We start from the raw sequence: 26,323 nt of genomic DNA, 5'->3' as shown, positions 1-26,323 counted from the left end.
AAAATTTGCATACTACGAGAATTGAGCATGCGCAGTTGACGAGCGTCTTTGAGTCACTGTTTATAATTCAGTTCAACGATGGTTGGTAGAAATTGAGATGTTTTATCCTTTAAATCAAGCTTCTTGATTGTCCGGGAATGTCGAATCTTCATCCTTTGCGAAATTCCTTACCTCGTAAAGGAAGGCATTGGTCGCAAAACGTTCACGAATGCGTCCTTCTTCGAGGTTCCACCGGGAACTTTAACTTACACATCGTTGGTGGTGCAGAAAATGGCGAATTTATCTGCATCGGGGAAGTCAGACAAGATAGACTGAGGTACAAACGGGGAAGGATCCATCAGGGAGACATCGTCTTGGAAATAAATGGAAAGCAAGTTGCTGGATATACTCAATTCGATGTTTTGCCTTTGATCAAGAGTTCGAATGAAGCTGTAACGCTACACACTGTTAAACAAGGTAGGGATTAATAAAATGTTTGCGCAAACATGCAAAGATACATCTCTTTAAAATATCTTTTACTTAGTTTACAACCACCATAAGTGTTAACCACAGCATATATCAATCTTAACTGGTGGATTCTTGTAACACGAGACACTGAATGAATCGTTGATACCGTTAGTTTAACGGAATCCCAGAGTCCATGTCTAATAAAGTTTAATTGGAATGTAGGATGAAATATCTTTCCGATGGCATCACGCACTCACGTCGAAGGAATGCTATGAATTGATTTTATCTGAATTTAAACAGTTAAATTCAACCCGTGTATCATTATTTATGGTGTTAAAATCATTACTTGTGATTTGATAGATTGAAATCTTATGCTTTGTTTGATCAAGGTCTTGTAAAAAAAGTGATGATTGCATATAATATTTCGGTCTGAGGTGTCGCTAATATAATGAAGGTCATTGAACTCAATCTTCCAATCCAGGTTTGACAATGTGCTGCAACAAAGAATAGTTTAATTATCGGAAGTTTCACTAACTTCTTTCAAGGGAGTTGAACTTTTGCTACATAAGTTGTTAGTAAGAAAGGAAAACATTAAAAATATGGCAAAGGTTGTGATCCAAACTTATATTATGATATTGTAGACATCTCATTGTTGTTGAATGGTCTTGAATATCAGTATTATTTCTTTAAAAATCATTATTTCCTTACTTAGTAAGATATTATTGTGTAAATGTAAGCTCACATAAAGCTTGTAACATGTACATTTGGGTATCAACTAGCCCAAATGACACTTCTACTATTAGATTACAAAGCAGAAAGCATTTTATATTATTTTAATTTCAAGATGAATTAAACTGTGATTGTAGCGGGAACTATTGAAACCATTTATTCTACCATTGTTAAAATTTGTTGTTTTTGATCATAAGCTGGCTGTATAATGTATAGTGCATCTTTCTAAACATTGATGACCAGGCGAGGACACGTTAATCTGTTTTTCCACTTACTTAAGTCAACATACAACCAGTAATTTAATTCTTTGGAAAGTGCATGTGAATGATCCAATCTCTCTAGATTTGTTTAACTTTTAAAGAGCATAAACAATGCTACAAATGGCATTGACATTAGTGAGTAAGATATTTATTTTCGCTTGCAAGACTACACTGCCAAAAGTGTGAATTTTTATAAACAGTGATTAAGGCTATCAATGTCAGGTTTCCTTCCTATCACTTTCAATTTTCCTTGTGCAAATAATTCAAGAATCAGGACATCAACAACATACAGTACTCTCCAAAGCAAACTCTTATATGTAGCTAAATGTACATGTAATTTAGGCTAAGTTAAACACGAAACAAGATTGTTGGCCAGCAGTCTCCCCCGGAGTGAGTATGGGATGAATGGGGGATTTTGCAGGGGTGCCTGTATTTTTCATCTCAGCTTCGGATGTCAAATTATTCAACGTGACTTTCACTGCTGGACAGTTCTCGTTTAGCTTTTCTTCCAGCCCACCCATCCCCCTTTGTCTTGATGGTAAGTATGTGGTAAGTATCCTGTGTTTCCACTGTTTTTTTCAGTGTGACAGTGCCTGGTGGTTGCCACCCACACGGTTGTCATGGATACCCCTACACATACACTAGTTTGCTCTTGGGCTCCACCATCCTTTCAGGCTCTATTCCCCAAACTCATTGATTGTTGACGAGTTTAAATTTTGTTCATCTAAGTTGTGTCAGCGTTCAGGGAAGCTAACCATAAATTTACACGCAGTAATTTTTTTTGGCAGGAGACCAAATCACAAGGGACTTGCAGAATTATCTCTCCACGAAATTTGACAAGACCTCCATTGACAGTGAATTACAGCAAACTATACGAGAAAACCTCTACAACAGGACAGTACCTTGTGAGTAGCTAAGTTTCTCTGTTGCTAAATTGTGTTGTAGCCATTGCTGTTATGCTAGTGCTTGCTTTCTACCATTAATGTGCTCGCCTCCCACCAATGCGCAAGGCTCGGTTCAAATCCTGGAGCCAGCATCATATGTGGGTTGATTTTGTTGGTGCTTCTTGTCCTTGCTCCGAGGGTTTTTTCCAGGTTCTCCGGTTTTCCTCCAGTAGAAGAGCCTCAGTGTGGGGATGTGCCACTTGAAGTTCCTATTTATTATATTTTATTTATTTTATGTATTTTAGGCATGTCAAGAACAAATTACATATATGCCATTAGCAACTCCATAGAGAAGTCTACCTTTAATGATAAGTGACTGATTACATAATTAGTAGAAAAAGCCTAAATTGTGCAAAGTGTTGCATGCTTTGCCTTCACTTTCACGTATCCTCCCCGGGCTGGATTAAGGGGCCAGGGGGCAGATTGGATGGCTAACCATCCGTCTTTTGAACTTGCAAAAAATTGAAAAATTGAAAAAGATTGTGAATATTATCATGACAGAAATAGAAGTTTAAAACACACACTGGACAGGTACCTCTAGGGTAGCTTTATAGTTAATGTATGGGCTCCAGTTTGAGCGGAATGGGTTTGAGCCCTCGACAAGGTTGCTGTGTTCTTGGGCAAGACAGTTAATTCTCATAGTATTTCTCTCTCCACCAGGCTGTAGAAATGGGTGCTGCCAAATGTAATATGGTGGGAATAAAATTGCGATGGGCTAGTGTTCCATCCAAGGGGGAATAAAAACACTCCCAGTTACTTCATGCAACAGACACTGAAGATAAAAAGACCTACCTAGAGGGTACAATTTAACCGCATATGCAAAAAGCTTACCATACTGATTGTTTTGTCAAGGTCAAACCTAGAACTTCTGACTACCTTGAGTATCGGTGGCACTATAATGAGTAAAGTAATTGAAATAAAGTCTTGTTTCGAGCACTTGCGTTGTGTGTTCTCTTTCCTTGTACTGCATGTCCCCACCATCTTGTAAACACGAAGCTTGGTAGCCCCGCATTCAAGACTTTGCGAAAGATTGGGGAGGAAAATTTTGTTCCAGGTCTCTCGCCAAAAAATGATGACCAGCTCAGTGAAAATCTTATCCAGGAGACTATTTTCTGAGCTACAACCCTGCTCATATATATGATGTTACACAATGAAGGGTGTATGAGATTTTTACTTGACTCAAGTAGTATGTACAGTACATGTACAGTGTATGAGCATGCATATGCCGTAGTAGCTGCATATAAAAAGTTGTCTAAAAAGGTAGATATTAATAGATTTTAATTGATGATATTATTACATATTGCCTTACAGGCACAACACGCTCACCAAGAAATGGTGAAATACCAGGGGTAGACTATGTCTTCCTTTCTCTGGAGGAGTTCATAAAATTAGAAAGAAGCGGCAATCTCCTTGAGAGCGGAATTTATGGAGGGAATCACTATGGTACTCCAAAACCTCCAAGGGAACCCCTGCCGCCTGATAACATGATATATGTACCAGGCAAGAGTGACACAATGAGAAATGGAAGAAGATCAAGATCAGAAGACAATCTGGGACCACTTCCACCCAACTGGGAAATTGCTTTCACTGAAGATAATGTCAAGTATTTTATAGAGTAAGTTTTACTTATTGGTACATGATGACATCTTACTAGAATTGTAGAACTTAGCTTGAACTTATCCAGCTAGTGGACCACATGCACACAGCAGATCATGTTGACTTTGTGTGAAGCAGGCGTGCACGAAGTAATAAGATCCATAGTTCCAAATATGCACAGGCCACTAATTAAAAGTGATGTTTTTGTGAAGTAATCAAGAGGCTGGGCAAATTCATTTTCTATATACAGGCAGTCATATTTTTGGTTATTAGGCAAAATATTTTTAATTATCAAATATAATCAATATTAAAAATTATTTGTATTTTTGGCTGGTGAATGTGATTCACCACATAAGAGTGATGTCAGAGACACTTGTAGCAAGATGGTCTCTGATAGTCATGGGTTTGAATCTACACCATGCTTTTTCGCAGAGTTGACAATGTGGTGCTTACAGAACACCAAAAAACCTGGATGGGAATGATTGGGGCGGATCTAGGGGAGGTTCAGTGGGGGGGGGGGGGGGGGGTTGAACTTAATTTTTTTAAAAAAATTGAGACTTTATAACATGCTGACTTGGTTTCAGAATTCTGGAAATCCTATTTCTGACGACCTCGATTTTAAAAATGTTCCGGAACCCACTACAGCTAACAGGGGACCACCTTCAACAGTCCTTATCTTGAGCCCCCTCCCCTCCCCCTCTAAAATCCTGTATCTGCCCCAGAGTGACTTGAAAGATTATCATCTGATGATACAATGTAGCGTCTAGCTGAACTCTAAATCCCTATCCCTCTGCCCCAAAGAAAACCACACCTTTAGTTTCACCAAGTCCAGCATGTTACATATTTCAGGCTTAGTATTACTAAATACTAACTATCAAGGCTTACATGTAGTATTACTAAATACTAACTATCAAGGCTTAGTATTACTAAATACTAACTATCATTTTGTTATGTACTTGACTTACTCTAGTCACAGCACTGGTACGACTCAATGGGTTGACCCAAGATTGGCGCAGGTCAAGAAGGCTACAGTTGATGAGTGTGACGATGATGGTAAGTGTGCAACTGCCATTTATTATTCCACAAAGAACCTTGTTGTTGAGCAGTCGGCCTTTTGTACTGCACTAGTTGCCAAATTGGCGACCTGTTCGTAAAATTTAGTTGCCAAATGTCACTTGCTATGGGGACAAAAATGGTTGCAGCTTGGAGTGCTACATTTGCAGCATACATATGTATTGAATATAAATTATAAATGGATATTAAATAATGATTAAATTTTTATTTAATTAACTAAATGCCCATTTGTTTGCAGAGTTACCATATGGATGGGAAAGAGTTGAGGATCCAAAGTATGGAACATATTACATAGAGTAAGTGTGTGATGTGACAAAAGATGCTGATCTTGAATCCAGTTTGCAAGAGAAATACCATTGACTAAGTGGTTAGCACAATGAATTTCATGAATATTTGTTTGGTTTGATTTATAGCCATGTCAACAGAAAGACTCAGTTTGAGAATCCTGTGCAAGCACGCAGACGACAGAGTCATTCAAGTAACATGTCATACTCTACTGCACCCCCGCCCCATGCGGGCCCGCCTTCATTTCAGTCAGCAGCGGCCTTGGCCAAAGCACAAGAAGCAGAGGCTCAGTCAAGGTCTGTGTGATCAATATTAACAGTAATATCTCCTTACATTATCAAGTACATTGTTAAGCAAACAAGTGATTAGAATAACAAAAACTGTTAGATATAATTATGTCAATGTAGATGTTGTCTTGATATTCTGGCGGCAGATTTACGAAGCTTTCTGAAGTTATGGTGATGGATGTAATGAGAAAAATGTTGACCACTCAGTGGCCGGGGCGGATCTAGGGGGGTTCTACAAATTAAAAAAATGAAACATTATAACATCTTGACTTGGCCTATGAATGCTGGAAATCCTATTTCCAAGGATCTCAATTTTAAAAATTTTTTCCGGGGAGGATGCCCCGGGAACCCCCTTGGCAGTCCCCTTCTCAAATCCCCTAAATTAAAATCCTGTATCTGCACCAGAGCAGGTTTACAAAATTTTTAATATCAAAATTTTGTGCTGTTTTAGATGTTTTCTAGTATTTAATTCGCAAACCTGTTTGCTCCCTAGGTGGCCAGAAGTGGAGTTTTCCCAGCCATCTCCTCCAGCATACTCAGATGACAGCTCAAACCATCGTCCTAGAACTTACCCGTACTCCATCGATGGTAAACAACTGCAAGGTGAGGTTATAACAACAGAACTGCACAAAGGCTTACGTGGGTTTGGCTTCACTATCGTGGGTGGAGATCAAGTCGGAGAACTGCTGCAGATCAAGAGTATTGTACCTGATGGTGCTGCTGCAAAAGACGGCGTACTGAGAATGGGTGATGCTTTGACGAAAGTGAATGGAATGTCTGTGTTGTCCCGCAGTCATCAAGATGTGGTGAGCATGTTCCAGGCCATGCCATCAGGAGAGAGTGTTGAGTTGGAGGTTGTTCGCGGATATCCATTGCCCTTTGACCCTGATGATCCCAATGTGGAGACAATCGGCTCCTATACCGTGGTGCACGGACCGTCCCCTGGCTCAGAATCACCACTGCCACGATCTTCAGAAGAGAACAGCCCTGTGTTTCCAACCTATCCTCCACCCCATGGCCAGGCAATGAATAAGTGGAGTGGTTCACAAGGTACATGTATGGTACAAACCATAAACCTGTTTGTAACCTGAATATAGATAATATTTATGTGGTCAGTATTTACAATGTCGCCCGAAAAGATTGAAGGAAACTTTCACATATAACAATCTGAAAAAATAGGAAATATATCTTTGCATCCAACTAAAAAGTTATGATTTTTTTGGACTAGTGCGGACTATTAGTAATAACCAAGGGGTTGGGGGAAGTGACAATTCCCAAAAATTGTGCATGGGTAAACTTTCAAAAGGAAAATACTGTGTGAAGCAAATGTTGCAATACATATATGTACTATGCATGCCTGACAAGTTGAAAAAAAAAATCATAATTTTTTTCATGTACCACCTCTCACTTGAAAAGAGCAGATTCTTATTTAGAGCAGATGATGGTGGTGTTGATCATCTTTTACTGCCTCTGTAGATGTCGTATAGAGCTGAAACCCAAATCACTTATTAATTGAAACAATTTAGTACCAGTTCTTTAATACCACATTTCTGTCAAATAAATGCCAATGTCTTCCAACAGTTTATTTTCATATGAAGAGGTTGGATTATAAAAGTGAACTTTTAGATCACCACTGCATTGAAAGAGGCTATTTCTTTTCTAAATCCCTCCTTCAGAGCCACCAGAATCTCCATTTGCCCCTGCCGCCCACACAACATCAGCCTTCCCACGCACATCAACAACTAACACTCTTCCACGAAGCTCCCCAGAGCTTCTAACAGTCCCAGTGGTGAAGGGTCCAATGGGGTTTGGTTTCACCATTGCGGACAGTCCATATGGGCAAAAAGTGAAACAGATTTTAGATGCTCCTCGTTGTCAAGGACTTCAAGAAGGTGACATCTTAGTGGAGATAAATGGGCGAATGATCCGGAGCTGTACTCACAATGAGGCTGTGAACATCCTGAAGGAATGCCCTAAGGGACAAGAAGCATTTATTAGAGTTCAGAGGGGAGGTAAGTCCCACGAACAACTCTAGCCTTATGGCAAGTCTGTTGTTTTGGAATGCAAGTGTTGTGTAACTTCTGGGCATGACAGTTTACTCTCACAGTACTTCTCTCTCAGCCAAGGAGTGCAAACGGGTACCTGTGAATTGTTAAGGACACCTGACCAGGCTGCAATAGACAGGCATTCCATTCATGGGACTTGTACACTGTAGTATCCCTGACTGCTCTCCGCTACAGAAGCTGGTTTAACATCCAAAATTGACGCGTATGTCTGCCTCACCCCTCACCCCTCCCCCTCTCCCTCTCCCTCCCCCTCTCCCTCCCCCTCAACCCTCCCTTGACCACCCCTTAGTCTGACTTCCTGGATTCCTTGTGGTATAACTATTTCAACTGGGCCACTTGGAACAAAATTAGCCAGTCAAAACATTACAATACATGTAATTGAGAACAATGGGTGACCACATTTGTTGTGAACGAACCAATAGCGTTAAAGAATACAATACTGCTACTAAAAACAACAGTTTTTGAAAACTAACAATGTTGCAAACCTCTCAGGAAACTTTGTAACTTTTTTACTTTTTCGTTTGGGTGGTAATTCATGTTAGGCAGTTTCCACAACAATTTCAGTTTGACTGTAGTAACCTCTCTATGTTGTGATGAATTTAACGTTAATTAAATCATTTAATTACAGGAATTCCAACACCACTGAGGAACAGCCCTGCATTTGGAAGAAGAGAACAGGTAACTAAACTGCTTGATTGTTAATCAAGTGGAGATTTTCGAGTTACCTTTTGCCTGTGTCAAAAGAGTCTTTGTGCAGAACCATTCATAAGAAAATGTGTTCCCCTAAAATTTCATTTTCATGCAAATCAAACTCATTTTCATATGAAAGGTTCTGTGCTAAGACTCGTTTTGAAACAGAGGCACAACGTAACTCGGAAGTTATGGCCTATTACTCTGCTGGCAAGATAAATCAAGAAATGTTTGTTTTGTTTTGTTTTGCAATGAATTTCTGAGCTTATCACGTACAGTAGCTGCACACTAACATCTGATTGGTTGTTATGTGCGCGCGAAAATTCAAACTTGAGCAAGAGCCAATCAGAAAAACCACAAGGAGTGACATCATCCGTATGGCATGTTTTGGCCTGAAAAGGAAAGGAAGAATTGAGTGACATGCAAGGAAAAACATTTGTGTCATCAGTCTAGAATTGTTTTTACTCATCTTTTACCGTTGTTTTCTAGGAGCCTGAGCCTATCGTTTCGAGAGTTGCCCGTCCAAAGTCCACCCCCGTGATGGGTTCAAACCACGTGGGGTACAGGCAGGTGGAACATGGAAGCACGGGGAACCTGGCAACTACTGGAGAAAGTACAAGAAACCAGGAGACTGGGTACGAGAACCGAAGGCTTGGTCAACCAACTTTGGACAAAAGTTCTGAGGCCTTGTTCAATTCTTATCCTTCACTCAAAAAGGCTGTTGCTAATGCGGCCAGGAGGTAAACTTTTAGTTAACAGCGTGAATGTTTAGAAGTACCTTGAGTAACTGTTAGTGACTTACTTTTGAGCGGTACTGTACTCTCAAGATCATAATAGGCTTTGCTAGCTTCGTAGTCATTTTTTCGTTTTCAATTTTGACTGAAAGATTGGAAACCGGTTTTTCAGGTCAATGGAAAACTTGAATATACCTGAAGTGGAGCCTCCCCCGGCAAGTCCAGACGACATTAATTTCACTGTTCACCTTCAGAGAGGCGAGATGGGCTTTGGCTTCCGTATTATTGGCGGTCAAGAGGAGGGGACTCAGGTAAGGGGGGAAAGCGGTGAGGGGTACAAATGCTGTTATGTTAAAGAGTAAGAGAGATCGTCTCCAATATAGGCTCTATTCTCAAGGTAGTCCCTTAAATTATTTCAAGACATAGTACCCAATGCTCCCGCGGATTATCTTACCGCGCGCGATTCGTGGATGTTTTCGGGGAGTATGAAAGTGCATGTAAAGTCGCTTGGGCTGTTCACGTGGGTAAAATTTGCGTCACAGGATTGGCTACCTTTAATCCTGATTAGGTACAGTATAGCTACAGTTACAGAGTTTTTTGTCATTTATCCAGTGCTCAGAATGGATTAGTCTCCAAACACGTTCTTTTTCCTCCCGTTTTTATATTAAAGTGTCATTGCGTAACGCGCGAATAGGCCATTCCCGAGTTGCCTTTTTCCTCTGTGTCAAAACGAGTCTACGTGTGAAACAATTCATATGAAAATGAGTTCTGCCTACAGGTTCATTTTCATGCAAATCAAACTCATTTGCATAAGAAAGGTTTTGCACGAAGACTCGTTTTGAAACAGAGGCACTCCTCTGAAAGAGGTAACTCGGCGTATTGGCGAGCGCAAACCACTCTTAATTCCCCCGCTCGGCCAAGTTTTTTCTCAAGGTAAGTCTATATATGAAGTGTCTAATATCCTTGAAATTAATGGTGTTTCTTTCTATAGGTGGCCGTAGGTACAATCGTCCGGGGGGGACCTGCCGACCTGAACGGTGATCTCCGGCGTGGGGACGAAATTCACTACGTGGATGGAATGAACGTAATTGGATCCACACACCGCCGCGTGATCTCACTCATGGGTAACGCCGCTTTAGCTGGTGAGGTCACATTGGGTATCCATAGAAACCCCGCAAGATCAGAAAGTAAGTGATTTGATCAACTTTTAGTTTCTCCTTATCTTGTTGATACATTTTCAAGTAAATGGTGATGAGAATTAAGGAATATATCAATAAGACTTAGGGGATATGATCTTGATGAAACGTTTAATTCTTTGATCTGTCATTAAAACAAGCATTTGGCATTATATGGGGAGAATTGGGATTTGAAACGGTCCTGTTACATTTGGATCCTTTAGCTTCGAATTCTCGTTGTCGTTCTAAGAATCTGGACAAAATAAAATTTCACACAAACAGAAATTTACTTTTTCCTAAGAACATTGCATAGTTTAAAACGTTTGTTTTGTTTGTCAAAACTATTTGTATCATCAAGCTAGTGCTTGCCAATTTACCTTACTACAATTGTACCTTCGATTGAAAAGAAATCTTTCTTTCATATCAGTATATCGATTGTGAATTGTAACTACAATTCACACTGTCGAACCTAAATTATTTAGTTCCTTTAGATTCATATTTCCAATGATGTTTATATCCACATTCTCGATTATCTAGACTACGTTGTACTTTTAGGAGTTTAATTTTATCAAAGTGAAAATTTATAATCGAGACTTGACAAAACTGTTGTAAGAGTGCAATCCGTTTAACAATGAAGTCCGCTTATAGAAGATTTCAAAATGTAGCGTTTGAGATCTCAATAGAGCTAGAAACAGTGTAGCGCCTCTGTAATAATATTGACAGTTCAAAACTGATTGTTTTCTTGGACGCTAAGACTGATGAAAATGTCGATACGTTTCAGGACTGCTGTGATTTTTCCGTTGATGAAGGGACAGTAGACTTGAAACGTATGGACTTTTTTACTAGTATAAACGCCCGAAAACACGCAATTTTGAGCTGACGAATTTTTTAGTATTTGATTTGTCCTCCTGCGGAGGTAACTTATTAAGGATAGATGTTAAACTTAGTTAATTATTTTAACCCTCCGATCATTGCTTCCGAAGGATTGTCGTCCTCGGGTATGATGCGTCGTTCCCGATCGGCATCATCGGAACTCTCCGAAGGGGCCCTGGGGGGAATCAAAGCTAGGGAGGGGTCGAAATCCATGGGGAATCTTAACCAGTACGGGAGGAGACCGTACCCCGATCAGGAGGAAACGTCTTCAATGCGGAGCTTTCATTCTACCCCTGGGGATATCTTGACGGCCGGTGGGAAGTCATCTCAACGGAACAGGAGCGTGAGTGAGAGTGACGCAAACGCTGAGCCCCAGGGCCCCACGTACTATCGCGACATCACACTGGAAAAGGAAGACAACGAGTCGTTTGGTTTTGTAATCTTGTCATCAGTTCAGAAGACTGGACCAACCATAGGTAAGGCCTGGCTCACAAACAACGACATAATCGCTTAGGACTAGTCCACACTCGCGACATAACGACATAAACGACAGAATGACATAACGCCTTAATTGCTTGTGTCAATAATGTGAACAGCGACATGAAAACAAGGAAAGTCTTTTTTCCTGATACCGTTATGTTTATGCTGTCATGTCGCTATTATGTTGCTATGTCAGTGTCTGGATGTTCACACTGCAAACATAACGTCCATCTTATCTCGTTATGTCGCTAGTATGAACTAGGCTTGAGAAATAATAATAGTAAAAAATAAATAGTAAATAACATTATTCAAGTGTCAGATGTATTTAGCACTGTTTTGTACTAATTTGGGATACTGTAAATAAATAAACATTACAAATATTGCAATTAAGGACCCCAACTGGTAGGAGGCCAACTAGTTGGCTATTTACACAACGCGGTCAAGGAGTTGAACTCGAGACTACCGAGAACAAATCCAGATAGAAGTAGGGTGGAGGGGTGGTGGAGGATTTGAACGAGGACCATCCACGAAAACCAGCACTCCGTTTCCATTTTGATCTTGACATACAAACATTTTACATCGATTGAAGATTGAAGCGCAGCCTGGATGAGGCATAATCGAGATTACGATAAAAACGTTCACTGGCAAAAGAATTTCATAAAAGAACTTGAGCTTTCGGCTGTCAATCTGCAGCCTTCGACGGATAAAAATGAAATGCAAAATGATAAATACTATACTATACTATACTATACTATACTATACTATACTATACTATACTATACTATACTATACTATACTATACTATACTGTACTGTACTGTACTGTACTGTACTATACTATACTATACTATACTGGTATAGTATTCTTTTTAAATAATAGTCACCAATTTACACATTTTTACTTTGCTTTTGTTCTTATTATTTTTATCTCGCCTTTTCTTGCATATATTTTTCATTTTGCATTCCATTTTTTATCCGTCGAAGGCTGTAGATTAACAGCCGAAAGTTCATGTTCTTTTGGAAATTTTTAAGCCAGCGAACGTTTTTATCGTAATTTTGATTTTATATCGAGTTCATCAGAGCTCTTCTATGGGTTCTGTCCTCGTGTACCGGTTGACAAGAACCGATACAAAAGACCCAACAATGTTCAACAGCTAAACAAAGGTTCGTAAAGAAAGGAGTACAATGGTTATTCCCTCTGTGTACCGGTACACCAGGACACAACCCTTCCATGTTTCACGGGTAAATAAATCTTCTTGTTATACCTCCCAGCTCAAATACGTTTTTCGATTGGAGGAGAATGTGTCACGTGTCGTGGGTCAAATCTCACTCACTCCCTAGGGCGAACAAAACTCACTAACTCCCTAGGGAAACAACAACTTGAACTTTCGACTCGCACGTGGTCAGGTCGTGCTCCTTGAAACCGCGGCAAATTTGTGAGCCAGTCGGTGTCAAGCAAACGATTTCTTCGCAGTTTTTCTCTATTTTTAAGTTGGGAGGTATAACAAAACACTTAATGACTGGTCCCCCGGGAAACAGTGAGTTTTGTTTCCCCTAGACCTCAATGTTCCCCTCGGCTCCGCCTTGGGGAACATTAAGGGTCTCGGGGAAGCAAAACTCATTGTCTCCCTTGGGGCCAGTCATTAAGTGCTTATTGTTCTGACATTTAAGTTTTTCAGTTTTGCGGGGATCAAAGGTACCTTCCGATCACGCCTTAATCACGTGTCTCTTGTTTGTTAACAGGTCGTATCATTCAAGGCAGTCCTGCCGATCGCTGTCGTCAGCTGCACGTGGGCGATCGTCTCGTTGCGGTAAATAACGTCAGTATTGACGGTGTACATCACAGTGATATTGTGGACACTATTAAACAATCTGGAAGAACTGTCACGCTTAGAATTGCTCAGCAACCTCCATTGGGTAAATACTACTTTTTATATCATGTCATAGAAAATACAGCCAATCAGAATACTCTCTTGTCTATTCGACGGTATTACATGGAACCTTCCCATCATGCTCCGCGCGTATGTTGCATTGGTTGTGTTGACCACTGCATTTTCTGTGGCATTGAAAATAGTCATAAAACACTCTCTCGTAGTACACCAGGGAATATCCTACTTGTCACATATCTCTTCCTTGTATACACACCAGCCCTTAGGCGAGAGTGTGTACCGAGAAAATTCAAGTGACTCGTGGGATATTCCACGATATATCACGAGCGAGCGTTCCATAACTAGTATTTATGTGGCTATTTACAACTACAATATGTGGCCAATTTTTACGAGAATTAGACGCTTTCTTTCTTGCGCAAAATTTGAGACCTAAGCTAAATTTGTCACCCACCCACCCATCCGTCCCTGAATTGATCAATTTGTGTCTGTATCTCTATAACTTTTTGATTACTACAATTGCAGGCTCGGCCCGAGGAGGGGAGGGGAGGGGGTGTTTTTTTTTCTGTTTTGATAACTAGGATATCTTCAACACGAAAGAGTTGTTAGTCTCGTTTAGTTTTGTCTAGGATTTTAGGATAGCATTGCGAGTGTCTACAAACCACTCTCTAACCTTTGAATAGAGAGATTTCAGGCTTTCGAGTTCTAGGAATTGTCTTCGCTGATGAAATGTTATTATGAGTTAACTGATTAACTGGTCAACTTTGGGGTATGCTGCTGCAAAGGAATGGAATGAACTCCCCAAAGACCGGCGTGCTTTTAGCACGCTAGGAATTTTTAAAATTAAAACTTTTACCTTTTTAATAGAATTAGATAAGGCACAACACAAATGTAGTGCATAGGTTTTTGTACATATTTAGTAGTTTTTTATTTCACTTTTACCTTAACTTCTATTAAAAGTAAATTGTATTTTATGTACTGGTCACCGGTTCATACCAGCGTCTTTATATTGAATTCCCTGATCTTTTTTCTTTTTTTTTCAGTATAAATAAATCTTTTATTATTGTTATTTTATTATTATTATTCGTGGCATACTGTAAATATCTCGCTCGTGAATTGATTTTTCATTATATATTCCCTAGCCTAAAGGTTATTGTTGTTATCTATGCCGAAAGTTCAGATCATTCGGCCAATAATTTGCGGTATATCACAAGAGAGCATTCAATTTCTTTGATTGTATCCTCCTTGTCAATCATTTACAGTGGTATGGACTTTGAAGACATTTTTGAACGCTAGCACCACGTGATTCGTTTATTTCTTGGTTTGTTCTTTTACGCAGATAACACTGAAGCTAAAAAATTATCTCGAATGGTAAGTAAACAGTTTATTACATTGTAAAAGTACCAACAATTTCTTAGAGTAAGAGTATTAGTTTGAAATGGTTTTAATTTAGAGCTCGTGTCCCGCCTGGTTATCAAAAGTTCTCCTCCTTAATTTCTTTATTACATGCACCAAATGCCACCAAATATACAAATAAATTGGAAGAAAAGACTCTACAGAGCGAAGCAGACAAGTATTTGAGAGAGGAAGTACAGGATTACAAGGATAGGAGTGGATTACAGTTTGTCAAATTTGATTTTGTGACAGGTTGCCAAGAAGTCAAACTTGCCAGTGTAGTAAAATTTGAAATCTCTTTGTCATTATGTGTTTTCTTTTTCGTTGATATTTCCTGACTTTCACGAAATATTCGCGTTTTTTTTTCCTTTGTATTGCAACACAATAGAGCAAGATGATGGCGAGCTCTAGGCAATACTTATTTAAACGCGATATAACAGCCGTGACGGTTAAAATGTTTTCATTCATTCGTGCTATGAAGTAATGTGTTATTCTGTGCCGTCTTACATAGAGTGTACCGGACATTGCTAAAGCAAGTAACACTTATGAAAGTGAAAGAGACGGACGAAGAGACGCTGACCATTGGAACCGGGACAGGCCATACTCGGAACAGGTAGAACACAGTTCTGCTAATGTTGATTTGACTTCGTGAAACACTTCTAAATAAATTGCTTAAATGAGGATTAACCTGCCATAGTAGATTTCTTCTTAGCGTAGAAAGCAGACTTTGAGAAAGTTTACACACTTTCTTTTTTATGAGAATATAATTTATAAGTCTAGAATATCGAGGCTGAAATTTGCGAAATTTAAAGAATATTTTAAGAAGAAACCCGAGGCGAAGACTCTGAAAAGAATATAATTTTGTGCGTTGAAAATATGTAAATACAATAAAAAAGAAACGTATAAAATTCTTCCCTTCTTTAAACAGCAAAACTAGCCAAAAAGCAAGAAAAACATCACTAGCCGTATGTTCGATGCTAGTAACACTTCTGCGAGAAGTTATGTGCGTCATATTAGACTTTAACGCCCGCAGGCTGGCTCCAAAATTACATTCGAAAACAGAAATGTCACGCGCTATAATCTAAGAATATTCGCAAGAATATTTTCAGCTTAAAATCGGCAGAAAAATAAGAATATTCAGCCTCGGACGGAAAAACAATACTCTCATTAAAAAAGATTGTATTAATCGTCTTATAGGAACGGACTGAAAATTTCCTGATTACTTTGCCCTTTTCTTTGCCAGGTTTTGCCGGATCGTACAAGAGATGAAAGCCGTTTCCAAAGCTATCCTAGAACACTGAATCACAATTCGGATATTCCTAAAAGAAACAACACTTACGGAAGTGATACAAACACTAGAAGAGACGCTGACCAGTGGAATAGGGATAACGCATATTCAGAACAGGTAGAAAAAACAGTATTTTAATTCTTGATTTTACTTCGTGAAATACACTTTATTGCGTTAAAGAGATAAATTAGTATAATTTAGAAGAAATTAGTATAACTTAGTATAAATTAGTATAAGTTAATATACATTAGTATAAATTGACTTTTTGGAAGGGAATACAAGTTGCATGTTTACTTTGTTCTTTTCATTACCAGGTTCTTCCGGACCGTACAAGAGTCGAAAGCCGTTTTCAAAGCTTTCCCAGAACACAAAACCACAATTCACAACTACCGCCAAAAGTTCCCCCTAGAGTCGCCCCCAAGCCCTCGCGAGAAAGAGTGCTCATGGCACGAAAAGAAAACAGTGTTAATGCCGTTAGAAGCGACATACGCAGAAGATCGAACCCTGAAATTCCCTCCAGACCACCCCCACCTTCCCAGAATTACTCGGGAGGGATGCGAGATGAGCGAGAGTCGAGGTTCCAGACAATGGAGGTAGAACTGGGTCGAGACCACCAAGGGTATGGGTTCAGTATCAGAGGAGGAAGAGAGTTGAACCTACCGATATTTGTATTGCGCATGGCTGAAGGAGGTGCAGCTGAGAGAGATGGCAGGCTCAGGGTAAGTGAAGAAGTTCAAAATATTTGTATTGTGCAAAGTCACATCTTTGTTTGTGCATTACGCCCATTGCCATGATCTCAATGTCTTCATGCTGTTTTGTTTTTCTGTCGCACGTTCCTCTAGGTGGGAGACGAGATTTTAGAAATCAATGGAAGGAGTACAGAGAATATTCCACACGCTGAAGCAATAGCCCTGATCAAGAGCGGCGGCAACAGAGTTCGCCTTTTGATTCACAGATCTAACAAACCTGTTTACCACGGTAAGCCTTATGAATTTGCAGTCAGCGGTAAAACATTTTGACTAAACTTCACTCTGAACTTGAAACGTTTTCTTGCCATGACGACAGATGGAAGTGTGATGGATAACGCGCCGGCCTCCGGATCGAGCGGTCCGGGTTCGAGCCCTGGCTGGGGTCATTCCGTTGTGTTCTTGTGCAAGGCAATTTCTCTCATAGTGCCTCTCGTAGACCAGGAGTATCAGAGGTGTCAAAAAGTCCTTTCGTGAGCGTCGTATATGACATGTCAAAACAAGGTAGTTTATAATTATGGGAATTTTAGGAAATAAGGGAAACAAATGCAATTAAAACGTCTTTTCTTGTGCCCAGGCCGTCTTAAAGCGGTTTCCATAAGTTTTAGATTCGCTGTTGTTATATATCATTCCCGAGGAATAATATATAGAGGCTGAATTTTGGAGAGCGTGGAAAGGTATGTTATTGTATTTCTTCCCCGTATTTTCGACTACTGAATAAGGCCCTGCAACAAGTATCCGGATATTTTAAATCCGCAACTTTTTCTTTCTGGATACGGCTTCCGTCCACACGCATCCGGCGAATTCGGCAGCGAATCCGGATATATTTGCTACGTGTGGACAGGGAAATTTTTGAATCCGGAAAGAAAAATTTGCGGATTCAAAAATATCTGGATACGTGTGGATGGGGCCTTAGTTAGTTGCATTCCCATACAAATTCGTGTTGTCTCGCATTATCATATAACGAGGCTTGCGTAACACGCTCGCGATACCTGACGGCAAAAATGTTTAGGAAATATGACAAAAATGCTGGAGAGTAAACTACGATGAACTAACAGGGGGAATAGAAATATTCCAGAAGGAATAGAAATACTCCTGGACGTTGTAACCTGCACAAACCTTGGATAAGCCTAAGTATCGAAAGTCGCGTGATTGCCACTCTGTCGTCACGTGGTTGTCGCGTGCTCGTTTCACGTGACATCAGGCCTGATTTGTTTCGTTTCTTTTTATAGATGGTATTCCAAATGGCGGACAGAGCATTACAAAGGGCGGAAGCCTACCGCGGGCGACCTGGAAAAATCCCTCTTACAACACCATGTACCAGTAATGAATAGTCGCACGACGTAATTTTTCACTTGAGCTGAAAATCGTGCAAAATTGTTTTCGTAGATAAAACTATTTTATGATACCTTAAAGTTTTTATGGTAATTGTAAGTTGATAATTTCCATATCTTATTAGATATTTTATCATAGATGGGTATTTTCGGCTGTAAATTCGTGATTTGTCGCCGATTTCTTGACCGGTAGATATTCCCCGTATTTAATTGTGATATTTTAACTGCTCTGTACATATTTCATAACATACTTTTAATCTTTGACCATACGTCTTTAAGACACTTTGTGTATACATTGGTGAGGGATTTGCCTTCGCTGTGTATTTTGTTTGTCTTTTTTTAGCAAAAGAGTTTTCAATTGAGGATCCGTTGTTTAAGGAAATAGTATGTGAGAAATTTGCTGGCTTCTTTTTTCACTTTTTGGGCCATCACCTCTTCAATAAGCCATTTCCAAGTTACCTTTTTACTCTGTGTCAAACCGAGTCTTTGTGCAAAACCAGTCATATGGTAATGTGTTCCGCCTACAGGTTGACTTTGATTCAAATCAAACACATTTTCAAAAGAAAGGTTTTGCACAAGGCCTCGTGAAACAGAGGGACAAGGTAACTCGAAAATGGCCGATTGATTACTAATCTTCTTTGTCTATATTAAAACTTTTGTATAGTCTTTAGTTTAAATCAACGCCCAAAGTATGTTTAAGAAATGATTTTTCCAATAATCATTTGCTTTTGAGCGTGCGGCGCATTCCAACCTCGTTGCTGAGTAACCGTTTCTCCCCCCTCCCTCCCTCCCCCCTTCTTCTCCTCCCCTTACCCCCTCTCCCCCAACTACATATTTTGTCGTCCAAAATGGTAGCATTGTTCGATTTTACGGAAGATCGCAAACTAGGGGTTGAAAACATGTCGGTTGATTACTATTATGTTAACTAAATGTAATAAATATAGACAGTAATATGATTTTAAACGATTTGGGCTGAGAAAAAGGTCTGTGTGAGTGATTGATTCCAGCTTCTTTGCACACATTACTTAGTGAAGTAGGCTAGTTTATGAGGTCGTTATTATGAGTTCTATTAAATGATTGAGGCATGATAACAAGCGAACCACTTGAGGAACGGCAGAGAGCGGACGTACTTGAGACGGTTGAGCAGGCGACTTGCGCATAAACCGACACGGAGACGAAGCGTTCCGAGAGCATTCGGGGAACATTCGGGTTTCAGTCGCACCTTCGCAGTTCAAACATCTCGTTTTCGTGTTATTTTGCGTGATAACCGCTGGAGAGCAAGCTCATGTGCGGACTTGGTTTTGCCCCTAGAGCGCCTTTAATGCAATTTAGGGTTTTGTTTTTCGCTTTTTTTCTTTTTACGCCCTACGTGTTTTTTTCTTTTTTAAATAAAATAACCGCCAGCGTAGTCATGCCCTTTTATCGCCAATATTAAACAAGTTAAAACAAGATTAAGATTGTTCAAGATTGTTTAGTGAATTAGTGCATAATTAATTCCAGATGTGGTTTATTAGTTAACCAAACAGTATTCTTGATATGGGCATGGTATAATTGGTTGCTTGCACGGTGATTTACCAATCAGATCTGGCTTTACATGCTGACTATTTTATAATGTGTTATCATGCCTTGGGGTTGATTTGTGCAGATATTAGGGGTTTGTGTTGCCAAGATTTACAATTACACCAATTACAGATAAATAATTATGATATTAGGAAATTACAATATTTTAAGGGAATTTTATGACATAGTTATGTTATATGTTGTTCATTAATTGTGCGAATGAGGTTGGTAAATGGAATATTTTACGACTAATTTTAAGCATAGTGTATGACTGGTGGATTTGCAGGCATTTTCCGACGGAGTGAATGTAAGCTAATTAGATGAAATATGAAGTAATTAATTAATTGATGCATTTAAAGCGATATTTTCAATGTAAGGATTGTTAAAACTTTTTACCTTTACAATGTGTAGTATCACCTACACGAGAGAAGATGAAGAGTGAGAGTTAATTCACCATATAGGCCTTATTACAAATTATTTTTAGATATGGTACTCAGTTCTTCCGCGGATAACGTTAGCACGCGTGTTGCGTGGATGTTTTCGTGGAGCACAAAAATACCTGCTTAGTAGCTTGGGCTGTCAACAAAAGCAAAATGCTTGTCACAGAATTAGCTTTTTGTAGACCCTCGCGATTTCTGAATCCCGGTGCATTCTAAAAATAACTTCAGAGGGATTACCTTAGGAACAAGGCCTATTTGAAGGGATGACTCTCTGTTACCCTTCATACTCTCTTGCCTTCATAATAACCGTAGCACAAGTTGCCAAATAGGCCATTTTATAGTTGTGTGCATAGTTACCTGGCCTATGAATGCAAGCGAGGCTGGAGGTGACCTTGCTTTGATACAGACCTATCTGCTTTTCTCATCTAAATGCAAACTAGTTAACATAAAAACAACTTGATTTGCACAATAAAAGAAGTGAGGTCTGTATCTAAAAGAGGTCACCTCCAGCCTCGTTGCCATTCAAAGGCTAGGTCACTGAGCAGACAACTGTGAAATGGTCTATTGTGGTCTAGCGACGGGATGTTTTTTGTGTTTTCTATAGTTCCAGGATTGTCATAGAATCCCCGTGTTCACATATGCAGTTGTAAATTGTAAAATTGAATATTTTAGTGCCAGCTAATAATTTCTGATGAACGATTGTACATGCATACTTGTTAAAAATCAAATAAAGAAACCGTTCACATAGTCGAGCGTGTCGGACAGTTGTAAGATCGAGTATCATACCCGCAAGGAAGTCGAAAGAAAATTCAGTATTTATGCATGACTCGATTGATTATTTTAGTGCTGTCTAAATACGTCGACGATATTTGTAGACAATTCCATTTTGGAGATTAGATTTTTAATTAATACCCCAGGATTAAGCACGCGTAAAAAAACATTTGCAGCATTATATTAACACTATTTTATTACAAAATAGTCGCTATCACAATTGAGGTCACATTTACTTAAAATGTTTTCAAAAAGGAATATAGCAATAGAATGTTTATTTTCCATCACTTCCATCGCAGTCTTGCTGTGCGATTAAGTTATAAATTCTCTTTAAAGAAGATCACTTGTATTTTTAACGTCGGTTCTGGGAATTGGGTCGTTGATCAAGGAAATTTATTCTAGTGAATAATTTTCTTAATTCTCATCACCTGTCGTCTCGACAGTGTGTTGATATTGTAAGGAAAAATTAGATTTTAAGTGAATTCTAAGAATTAATCTAAGGATTATTTTAATTTATTAAGGGCGTATGATCGTTTGCGTAGCTGCAACTATTTTAACAAATTAATACTTCGGAACCAATTTCAAATTATGTTTTCCTTGACGCTGAAAATTCTTAAACATGTGAAATTGAAGAAGGAAGCTAGAAGCTCGTACAAACTCTCTTCAAATGTACATAATTTTTTAAAAATTTTCGAGCCAAAAAGTGAATTATAGTGAAGTTCGGCCTTTAGTTGTAGGAAACATTTAAATACAGGCATCTCATTACTTAATTCTTTCTCGACAGAATGTTTATTTCAGATAAATCAATTTTATAAACAAACTTATCAAGTATTTATTATTCTTATTAGATTCATAAAGAAAATTAGCACCTTTGCAAATATTATAACCAGTTATTGTGACATTTTCTACTCGTCCTCGCATTCAAAGGCGTCCTTGAAACAAAGGAGAAGACATCGCCGGTCAACCCATATCCCATCACTCGAAAATGACATCGTTCTTGGTAAAACCCGCCCTTCTTGCATTCTTATGCTGGCAGATATTTCAAGGTGAGGTTTGAAAGTTATATTTTTTTTAAACGTGTTCATAGATTCATAATTCTAAAACTTCACTGCCGGGAATTTTCCTTTTCTTCCACGTTTCGTAAGCAACCACAATTCGGAAGATGCCATTCTTTTCTTCATGCATTTCAGTAAATGTATCTTGAAAACGTCTCATAAGACGGGTTGTAGCGCAAAATTCAAAATATCTTCTACTTTTCTGTACGTAAATCAACGTAAAAAATAAAATCAAATATTTCTTGTCAAGACATTGTACATTTGCGGTTACAACGCTTTCCCTTTTTTAGGTAATAAGCCTCGTTGCCTTGGCTGACGGGTTTTTATATATAGAAAACGGATTGCATTTAAAAATGCAATTATTTATTCGCGTTTATTGCTGCACAGGAACACAAAACGTACATTTTCCTTTCTATAAGGAATCCCTTTTTAGTTAATATTCTTAAGGTAATTCCCTTGAAATTGTTCTACTATCAAACTTTTTGTGAAACTTGGCATAATTAACATTCATGATATGAACATTAAAAAAATGCAATAAAAAAATGGGGTCGCCGTGATTGTTTACGCATCAGCAGGCTCTTAAAATGGGGTATTTTTACTGGTTGCGCGTTAAAATTTCGAATCACCTTCAAACAGAAATAAGGCTTGTTTACTTGAAAGACACACAATTTTATCTTGAAAGTAAAGCTTCTTTTATTCACATAAGTAGTATTGCTTCATTTAAGCCGTTTTTGATTGCCTGGTTGTGGGAATATTGCACTTTTTCGGACAGTTCCGTGGTTAGCTTGAAGTCCTCGCCTTGGCCAAAATACACCCAGTACGAAACTATTTTCTAAAAAGAAAAATCATGTTCTACTATCAAACTTTTTTTCTTACTCAAATATGTTCTTTATTTGACTGTTCTTAGCAAATACCTGAGGAAAAAAAAAAAATCCGGAGTCACCCTGCTCGTTTAAGACAAAAGGAGCATTTATTTCGCTATCGAGCTTAGTTTGAGGGAAATCTCTTACGTTTTGTACGCGCACGCGCTCATGTGTGCGCGCTAATGACGCGAACATCGTGCGCAGTAGGGATGCGCAATGCAATACTAAGGAATCACCTTAAGTAGTAACATCCCTAGTTTATGTACGGTTTAATATTACTTCTTTGTGAGTTTTCTATCTAGAGAAGCTGAAAAGATTTCAACTGCTAGTTGAGAACGTTCAAACTTTTAACTTTGAGCTGAAAAAAATGACTCAAATAGCTGATAGCTGAGAAATGGGCTGAAATTTTAAGCGATAGCTGAGAATAGCCGAACATTAAATAACTGAGATTCCATCACTACCTTAAGACTCACTTTTCAATTTGGAAAAAAATCCAGACTTGAATTCACGACCCTCCGTGATCTACCCGGACGCTCTAACCATTGGAGCTGCCTGAGACTCTTTGGTAAGCGAGGGTGAAATGAGGGTCTTTGACTGAAACCGCATCGCGTTTTTTTCTTTTTTTTTTTTCCGAGATGATGTTAATTCTAAATTAAAATTCCTTATAATGCTCACTTTGAAAGGTGGTTGGTTGCATCTTTGGTATTCCATAATGTGACTGCGCGGTGCAGTTCATGATTTCATATGTCCCAAGTCATCATTTGGCTGTGTGACTGCGCGATGCGGTGTTAGTCAAAGACCCACATTTCACCCTTGCCTCCAGTAGCTCAATGGTTAGAGCGTCCGGCTAGATCACGGAGGGTCGTGGGTTCAAATCCCATCTGGAATTCGGATATTTTTCCGAGTTGATGTTATTTCTACATTTAAGATTCCTTATAATACTCTTCAATTCGAAAGTAATTTTGTACATCATAAAAATTCCTTAAGATATTGTGGCATAGCTTAATATTTAATAAGTTCTGTTGTAGACGAGTTTCACGTTAAAGATGCTGAGTCATATAAGTCAGTGAACTTGATTAGAACTAAGAGAACCTTACACGATCTCGATCTCGATGTTTCAGCTTGATGTAACTCTTTCTAGATTTAAAATATAAGTCTCACATTGTTTGAATTTCTCTAAAGGCGAAGCTGCTTGGTATCGAATCAACTATGGTCACCATCCCGTATGCTTCGAGGCCAGAAACAACCGTCCAGGTCACGTGATATACCGAGGTGCGCAAGGCATGCTAGTCGGTGCCCTGAAGCTTGTTTACAGAAGCGGCGAGGTGAGGTGCGTCTCTGACGTCGCCTATAACAGCCGCTGGGGTTGCCATGGTTACAGCTCCTTTAAGGCATACCCTTTGAACGTCATCATAACCGACAGACACGACAACGTGATATTTCCCCTGCAGCAGTTTATAAAGCACGGATCAGGATTGTGGTACACCATGCCCGTAGTGGACGATAAGCATTCTGACGAGCTGGTCTTCTCCAACTTTGACTACCCGCTGTATCTGCACCCCTATATGGAGCTCAGGGTCTGGTTCGGCGAAGACTTGAAGAACTGGGCCGAAAGCGATAACCAGGGCAGGGTGTGTGTTGATGTTTTCGCTTACGTCATCGGGGACATAGGAGCGAGTGCCGGAGGGTCTCCCGGAGGAGGGACCTCAAGAGCGCAGGCCCTGCTGAAAAACCTGAAAACGAGCCTGAGTAGCATCATGCAGAAGAACTGGAAGTAAACACAAAGTAAACAAAAGAATACGTTGTTAGCATGTGCATGATTGTAAACAGTTCTTTGTTATTTGTAGCTGGAAAATCTAATGTAAAATAAACAGCTTGTCAGAGCATCCCCTTGTAGTTTTTTCGGTTATATAGATTGTATTACTCACTAAACTGCCTCCTTCGTTGAAAACTAACTCAAGACTGCAATAGGTTTGCTTTTTATCAGATTCTCAGTCTGTTGTTCTTTAAAAGAATGCGCTGCATGACTGATGAATTGCTGATCACAGGGTAACCACTTACCATGATCACAGGATTACCACTTACCATGATCACAGGATTGCCACTTACCTTGATCACAGGCTAGTAGTCTACACATGGTTATCTAGTTACCTTCACAGGGTTAACATTTGCCTTCGCCCGTAGAAGCCTACCACCTACGTTTTACTCTCACATGATTCCTTAACCACCCCCTGCCCCCTTCCACCCTAAGCCCCAACCTAAGGGTGATCGACACTGTATTTCTGATTACAGAGTACCAACACGGAAAGGCATAAACATGAAAAGCCTGGAGCTAACTCCAAAACCCAACCGTGTATCTAGCCTCTAGTCTCATATTGAAAACAACCGATTTCTATAACACTTATTAAACTACCTACACAAAACCTAAATTACTCTATTATGTGCATCGAAGATCTTGTTGTCGAGTTGATCACCATCGTATGAAATGATATCTTTCAGAATACAGGTCATGGGAAAAGGAAAAATTATTCCAATTAATTAGTACATAACACATATGCTTAGACTAGTAAGGATTTTGACACATGAGGCTCAAAGCGTGGTTTACTCAATTGATCTTGGATTAAAACGCCTCTGTCGGTCGAAAAGGCGTCCTTCTTCAAACAGATGCTCCTTGGGCCTCAACGACACCGCAAATACCTTAAAATATTCAACATCAGCATTAATACAGTGGATTTACCCAAGGACCTCAACAGAAAGCAATTTATACAATTACGTTTTAGTATAAGGACCTGTATACAAGGGCCTTGATACTAGGACCTCTATTAATGACTGTATACAAGGACCATCGAACAAGGGCCTTGGTACAGTTATCCTAATACAAGGAGATTTGTACAAGTACTTTTGTATAAGGACATATATTAGACGTGCCTTAGAAAAGAGACCCTACCTTATACAAGGGCCTTCACATGGGGTCCTTGATATAAGAAAGACCTTCACGGATTTGATCACATCGACATATCTTACGATCGTGTATCGATTGATCCATGCATCTCTGCCTTGATGCATAAGATCACTCGTCACCGACAGTAGTCATAAGAAATAAAACTCCACAATTTAAGATCGAATAGCAATCTTCAATAGTGGCAAAAGTGATAAATTGGCGATCTTGTATCGATCAATGATCCAAGGTGGCCAAAAGGATATGCATACCATATATTAGCAGAAACTTGTAAATATTTTCTGCATATATACATAACGTTGATTTTTTATATATAATACGTCGATCGAAACCAAAACAACTTTAGGCAATCAATTAGAAAAAGGTACGTTAAGATAATCTTCAGTG

The 26,323-nt window shown here is 39.3% G+C and overlaps 2 protein-coding genes across 2 annotated transcripts in view; both read left to right on the top strand.

Annotated features, from left to right (window-relative positions):
* The first annotated feature begins 40 nt into the window (after nucleotides 1–40).
* On the top strand, nucleotides 41–21,035 carry LOC145502349 (membrane-associated guanylate kinase, WW and PDZ domain-containing protein 1-like). The gene is made up of 20 exons (XM_081481639.1): nucleotides 41–456; nucleotides 2,225–2,341; nucleotides 3,692–3,995; nucleotides 4,947–5,029; nucleotides 5,289–5,346; nucleotides 5,464–5,631; nucleotides 6,116–6,672; nucleotides 7,299–7,634; nucleotides 8,317–8,366; nucleotides 8,868–9,118; nucleotides 9,285–9,423; nucleotides 10,104–10,299; nucleotides 11,271–11,636; nucleotides 13,383–13,556; nucleotides 14,865–14,896; nucleotides 15,432–15,533; nucleotides 16,164–16,325; nucleotides 16,523–16,927; nucleotides 17,051–17,186; nucleotides 18,187–21,035. The coding sequence occupies exons 1-20, from the start codon at nucleotides 138–140 to the stop codon at nucleotides 18,279–18,281; spliced, it is 4,050 nt and encodes a 1,349-aa protein (XP_081337765.1). The 5' UTR covers nucleotides 41–137; the 3' UTR covers nucleotides 18,282–21,035.
* An 894-nt stretch (nucleotides 21,036–21,929) lies between these two features.
* The window catches only part of LOC145502438 (uncharacterized), a 4,909-nt gene continuing 515 nt past the window's right edge, over nucleotides 21,930–26,323 (top strand). The window contains exons 1-2 of the mRNA XM_081481768.1: nucleotides 21,930–22,105; nucleotides 24,160–26,323. The exon at nucleotides 24,160–26,323 is cut by the window's right edge and continues 515 nt beyond it. Coding sequence (XP_081337894.1) covers nucleotides 22,045–22,105; nucleotides 24,160–24,755 — 657 coding nt within the window. The 5' untranslated portion in view covers nucleotides 21,930–22,044 and the 3' untranslated portion in view covers nucleotides 24,756–26,323. The remainder of the gene's footprint in view (nucleotides 22,106–24,159) is intronic.

This window comes from Orbicella franksi, chromosome 11, assembly GCF_964199315.1.
Source record: "Orbicella franksi chromosome 11, jaOrbFran1.1, whole genome shotgun sequence".
Taxonomy (NCBI): Eukaryota; Metazoa; Cnidaria; class Anthozoa; order Scleractinia; family Merulinidae; genus Orbicella; species Orbicella franksi.
This window is presented reverse-complemented; position numbering and strand designations above follow the sequence as displayed.